The sequence below is a fragment of the Tupaia chinensis genome, unplaced genomic scaffold, assembly GCF_000334495.1.
Source record: "Tupaia chinensis unplaced genomic scaffold, TupChi_1.0 Scaffold000112_1, whole genome shotgun sequence".
NCBI classification, from domain to species: Eukaryota; Metazoa; Chordata; class Mammalia; order Scandentia; family Tupaiidae; genus Tupaia; species Tupaia belangeri.
In genome coordinates this window covers 2,402,744-2,409,049 of record NW_006159576.1, presented here as the reverse complement: position 1 = coordinate 2,409,049, position 6,306 = coordinate 2,402,744, and the positions used below count along the sequence as shown (strand labels likewise).

At 45.4% G+C, this 6,306-nt stretch overlaps 1 protein-coding gene across 1 annotated transcript in view; it reads left to right on the top strand.

The window, feature by feature from the left end:
* RGL1 (ral guanine nucleotide dissociation stimulator like 1) overlaps positions 1–6,306 on the top strand; it is a 370,662-nt gene that overhangs the window by 203,703 nt on the left and 160,653 nt on the right. Inside the window, 1 exon segment of the mRNA XM_014586063.2 lies at positions 1,059–1,169. Within this exon segment, the coding sequence (XP_014441549.2) occupies positions 1,059–1,169 (111 nt within the window).

Sequence of the window (6,306 nt, the reverse complement as noted above, 5' to 3'; positions counted from 1 at the left end):
CGCGCACACTCGGCGCTGGCCTCGGAGCAGGACGCATCATGCAGCGTCCGCGTACCGGAGAGAAAACTGAGAATGAAATTGCTTTGGCAAGCTAAAATGGTAACGAGAGCTCTGCCTTCTCCCGAGCCTTCTCTGGTGGGGAATCTTCTCCCGCTTTCTCTGGGCGTGTTTTGGATTCCCTCGGAGTGAACGGAGCAATCCGATTCCATACTTGTGAGCTAAAGCTTCCTCACTCTGCTTTGTAGTCCCCCTCTCTGCGTGGCTTCTCCCTTTAAGCGCTCCCTGCTTTCTCCGCGATGCCTGTGGTGTGTGTCTGGGGCAGTTGTCCATCAGGAGAGAACTTTGGAGGAAAAGTACTGTTAGTCTGGGTGCGCGGCGGAGCGCTTCTGTCCCAGCGGCCCTTTCACACTAAAGTTGAGCTGGGGACGTGGATCCAGGGGGTCGCTGCACAGATTTCAGTTGAAGCTGCCTGGCGATGTGTCGCTTTTTCTGCACTTGCCAGATTGTTTTACGGAAATAAAAACTTTTCCACCCACGCTAACTTTTTGGGTTCCAAACAATAAGAGAAGACTTGTGAGCCATTTCACTTCCAAAGGAATGAAGACTGTTAGCATTTTAAACACTTGTTTGTGCCTGAGTTTTAAAACTTAGTTTGTTGAAACGACTAAGCTTCTTATGACAGTGCAGACTTTTCCTACAAAAGAGTTATTTTTTCCTTTCACTTAAGGGGGAACAGTTAATCAGGACTAAATTTGCAGTTTCTTTATGAAGAAAAACGATTTTTTAAAAAACTAAGATATGAAAGCGAGTCTAGGAAAAAATAACTAGATGGACAAGTCCGGGGATCCTGATACCACGGAAAGGGCTGCTGGCCAAGAGAATCTCAGCGTGCCCGGATGGCAGTGTGTCTTGTGTTGGTCTGATCCATGTTTATTCCGAGCAGCCCATCTCCTGCCCGAGTGCTGTTGTAAGCAGCAGAGCAGCTGGGATAGATTGTGGTTAGCAGAGAGGAAAAAAAAAAATACTCTTTTTCTTTCTCTTTATCCCATCCCTGGCAGAGCTCGATTCAGGACTGGGGTGAAGAGGTAGAGGAAGGAGCTGTTTACCATGTCACCCTCAAAAGAGTCCAGATTCAACAGGCTGCCAATAAAGGAGCAAGATGGCTAGGGGTGAGTAAAGCTGCAGAGAGTGTGGACTTTGGAATTGCAGTGTCTGTCGTCCTGTGAATATCATTATTATTTAGCAGAGGCAGCCTCTTCCCCCCACCCATGGCCTTAAAAAGGAAACTACTAATGACCGAGTATTTGTCCTAGCTGTATAGGTCTGTGTTTGTATTTAACGTTTCCCAAAGCATCTTCCTGGAGTTTGTTAGTAATTCAGAACCTCTTAGAAACATGTTGAGGCATTGGACAAATAGATCTGGGGTGGACTGGCAGAAAATAACACACAGGACCAGAGAGTTCACTCCGTTAGACAAGCGGCATGAGCAACTCTGCCCAGCTGGCACCCTGTTCCCTCCTTGCCCTCCACCTACTGATTCTGACAGCCTCTCCCCTGCTCCTGGGCCTCTACAGGTGCCCAGAATGCTCAGGGGACAGACCATTCCAAGTCCGCTTCCTCTGAGAAGTGGCAGATTTCCCACTGTGACGTCCCTTAATAGCCTAGTGGGAGGCAAATGCATGCTCATTGCCTGGATGCCAAGTGTGGAGTGTGGGGCGCTGGGCCTCAGGGAAAACGCTGCTGCCACAAGCAAGATTCTTCCCACCAAGGTTCTGAAATGTTTCTGGGGTCATGTGAGTTCTTAGTTATTGCCTAGTGGATCCTTCAGCGCATCCCAAGTGAAGGGAAGGTGAGGAAGGGAAAGCTCAGTGACAGGTAGACGTGAACACGTGGAAGAACGAAGGAATTCTTGATCTGGAGAGAGAAGCAGTTGTCAGAGAGAGCAGTGAGAGGTGATGCAGAAAGCCTTTAGAAAGCGAATGGGGTAGGCTGAGTGGAGGGCAGGGACCTTATTCTGAGTGGAGGTCAGCAAGCCTTATTCTAGCTCTACGCAGGCTTTCCAGGTGACAACTTCAGAGCAATGACGATTTTGCACTTGCATCCCATCTTTATTAGCTTTGAGTTGCAGAAAATCCAGGATGTTTTGAGTGGCATTCAGAGGTAGATTGTGAAAGACAACAGGAAATAAAACTGCCCAGGGCCTTCTGATAAAATGGGGAGTGGAGCCTGGGGATTGAAGGGGTGGTGCTGCTTGTGGTATGGGGGAAAACACAATGCTCTGTGAGGCTGACCCACATGGGAAGGTGCTGGGTTCATATCCGGAGTATGCCATGCATGTGCATGCCCATGGTCTGGGTCTGACTGAGGCTGGAGGTGGATCAGTACTATCGGGGGTGCTGTCTCTCTGTCTCTGTCTTTCTTGCTCATGGTGGAAATACATAAATAAATCTTAAAAATTAAATAGAAAGACTAGTGGCTTGGAGCTCCCGGAGGTTAAGGCAGGACAGCACCAGCGATCACTTCCTCCGCTGTGGGTCTGCTGACACAGGCCTTCGTGGCTTCGGGCTTCCCCAGCCGCTGCAGCTCAGGCCTTTCCGGCTATTGCATGGCGGCCTAGAGTAGCACTCTGGACTGCAGCAAACTGTTAGTGACATCTGCAGGTGTGGTCTGGAAAGGTAGGAGCCTTCCCAGTGGAAACTAGAGGTGGACTTCTGCAGGAGGTACCTCGTTCAGAGTATGACTTCAGGGTTAATTATGTGCATCACCAGGGATCTGATAAGGAAAGCAGAACTAGAGCTCTGACAGGTCATCACGTTTACTGGTTGTATATATACATCTATTTAACTGCGGTGCTGGTGTGGTTTGGCCTGTCTGGCTATTTCAGAATGATTCACAGGTTCTGAACCAGTCACCTGGAAAGGCCCATTACATTTTCTAGAGTTGGGTTGTTCCTTTCATTCTAACAAGACTGATGTTGTTTGGGTGACAGTTTGAGTTTTAGCCAAATGAAACATCATTTGGAGAACTGGAGGGGTTCACTTCGTGGGCCTCCAACAATGAACTGTCATTTATTTAGAGGTTCACAGTTATTTATCATAGTAATTCTCACTATTCTGTTCACTGGATTCTACTATTTTTCTCTCCCCTCTCTCCCAGTGTTCTCGAACTTTTACAGAGTTTAGAGTTGGTGAACTTGGATTTAACAGTAGATGTGAAACATTGAGAAGGAAGATAATGTGAAAAGATTGGTTCTAGTTGATGGGGTAATCTCAACCCTCCACCCCCATTTCAACCAAGTGTGATTTCCTGTCACCACCCTATTCCTCAAAAGCAAGTTCTTAGGGACTCTCCAGCTCTGGTTCTGCTCGTTTTCTTGTGTTAGGTATCCTGTTGGAAAGCTCTGTTTTTGTCCTTGAAAATTCCAGAGTTAATTAAATGTGACTCAACCAATTGAGCCATAGCAATTTCAAAACCTTTCCCTTTAGGACTGAGTGGCTTCCCCCATTTGTTTTCCTACATTCCAGTAACCCTTCAGAAGTCTTCAAAGTAACCAGAGTTAGAGTTAACTAGAAATAGAAGTGACGTACGGGAATTATTGAAGGATGACAGAAACCCTACGAGATGGTGGTATTATGATCATCTCTTCATTTCCACATGAGGAATCCAATGCCCAGAGGGTTTAAGTTGCTTGCCAGGGTCACACAGCTAGGAAACGCTATAGGCCAGACTCAAGTCTAGATGGTAACTCTTTGCTGTCAAGAACTTCCTGAAATCCTAAGACTGTTTCCATGGTAGTGGAAGAGAACCTTGGCTCCTAAGACCAAGGATGCTTACTGTGGCCTTTTCTTGGCACCTGGTACAGGACCTGAGAGTCTGGCTTTCTTTTCTTACTTATGTTTTGAGTGATGACTTGGGCATCACATTAAGATATTTGTTGTGAAGAGGTTCATCTTGTTGATCAGCTCTTCATTTTGGATACGGACTGCGTAGTGCCCCTAAGATACGTATGATGTCATGTAGCACACGCGGGTAAGCAGAGCCTTCTTACATGTCTGTCATGCTCCTTCAGAATGCCTAAAGTGCAGAGTACAGTTTTTGTATTTTCTAGTACTCAGATCTTCAAACATAATTAAGATTCAACTTTGGGAAGTATAACAAAATAATTATACATCCTCAGATGTGAAGTCTCATATACTACAAAACATTTAGGTCATTCTTTTTTGGTTTGTTTCTTAAATTTTGTCTTCAGCTGTGCTTTTGAAGTAAAACCCTCTGTCTTTGGTTGTAAAACATACAACCAAGTGTGGCCCAGACCCGATTTCCTCGTGTACGGCAGCCACAGCCTAGCCCACTGACAGTGAGGTTATCTTGGCAACTTTGCAAAACCAAACATTATTGAAATCCTAAGCTATTTTTCCTTAATCATAGCATCTCAGGCTGGGATAATTTTACCACCTTTAATTTGTAATGAAAAATGGCTCCAGTTATGTCACAGAATCATAAAATCTCAGGATTGGAAAAAACATTGAAAAGTAATTCCAACTGAGTCAGGACTATATACACATAGGGATACAGATCCCACATGACTGACTGTGGTTTGAATCCTGGCCCTGGCATCTTTTTTATTTTTTATTTTTTAAGGTTTTTGCCATAGGGTGCATGTGCTTACTGGAGAGGAGCGGGGCAGTGAGAAGGAAAGTGAGAAATCACTCCCTAGGAGATGGCCTACTACAATCTCTTCTCGTCTTGGGAGTTGAGGCACGTGTACACATGTTCCTGGAGTGATTTTCAAGCTACCGGGTCCAGAACTCTAACCACGCTTGATTATGTGGGAGTCTAGCACCTTAATCACCATGCCGCCTGCTGGGCCCCTGGCCTTGGCATCTTGGGTGTGTGTATGTGTACGCCTAATTTCCTGATGGGACGGAGAAATGGAGGAAAAAGGATTGTGGCATGACCGTGTTCCATTGGTGTTTGTGTTTTCTCTCTCTCTCTTTCTGCTGAGTATATGCATCTTTTGGCAACTAAAAATAAAAAAATATAATTTTATCTAACCATTTATGTAGCTTGAATGTCTAATGATTTGGAAGAGCAAATGGTCAAAATTGTGTTTGAGCCCAGCCTTGTGTCTGTACATTGACAATGATATGTAGAAATGAGTTATGAAAATACCAGTATTCTTGGAATCAGGAAATGTACCATTTTAGGAAGACTACTCAAGGAGACAGAGGTTAGGGACCCAACCCTTAGGGAAGGGGCTTTGGCTTTGGTGGCATGAACTATTTTCAGATATGAAACTCAGATTTCAAAAAAATGTGTCAAGCCTAAGATAAGTTCAGAGTGAGGGTCTTTACTTCATGAGCAGGATTGTTAGCACTAGGTCACCTCTGCAAGGTTGGTGGGGAGTGGAGGGTCAGTGACTGGCCATGGGCTTTTCTCAGGTGTCTACTTCTGTGGTCATGCTGTCCTTGTGCCTCCCTTTCCTGCGTTCAGTGTTTCTCACTTTCTCCAGATAGGCTCTTTAGAATGATTTCCTGGGCTGAATGGAAATGTTTTATAGCTGGGAAACTGGTATAGATAATGAAATCAGACAGAAGAAAGTGGAATATATTTAGAAATAAAATGAATGAAGATTGATATAGAACCTAGAGTTTGGATGAACTGTGGCCAACGTGTGGCTCACATGACTGCATTGGTAAGATAACTGCTCCTCACATCTACATGGAGAAGCTGACTCTCACTTGGATCGACTATTTAGATGACTCCTTGAACTCAGCTAACTACTTCTGGAGACTTTCTCCGCTCTCCCAAGTCCGGATGCAAAGTCCCAGAGCACTTTGCATCCCCTTGTCCTACATTTTCCTCACTCTGTTATAATTGCCTGTTGGTTTGCAACCCTCACTAGGCTTCATAAAATTAAAGCCATGGTCATCTAGTGGACAGAAACTAAGTAAATGTTGAATCAAACTTCATCCTGTTTTAGGGGACTCCCATTATCTTGATAAATATGAATGTATGGTTCCTTCTCATTTAGAGCATAATCGGCATGACTGTGTTAGCTTATAAAAAGGAGGAGAGGGGGCCAGCAGTTAGGGTAATGGCTATGTTGCCGTAGTCGACCGCGGTTCAAGTACCGGACCCGGTGGCTTAAACTCATGCCGCGCGTGTGTGCATGCACGCCCAAAACCCCAAACGGAGAATGGAGGAGGAGGAATTGCGGCGTGGCCATTCCCCCTGGGGGGTGATTTCTCGCTTTCTGTCTCTCTGTCTCTCTCTGTCTTTCTGGCAAGTGCATGTGCCCTACAG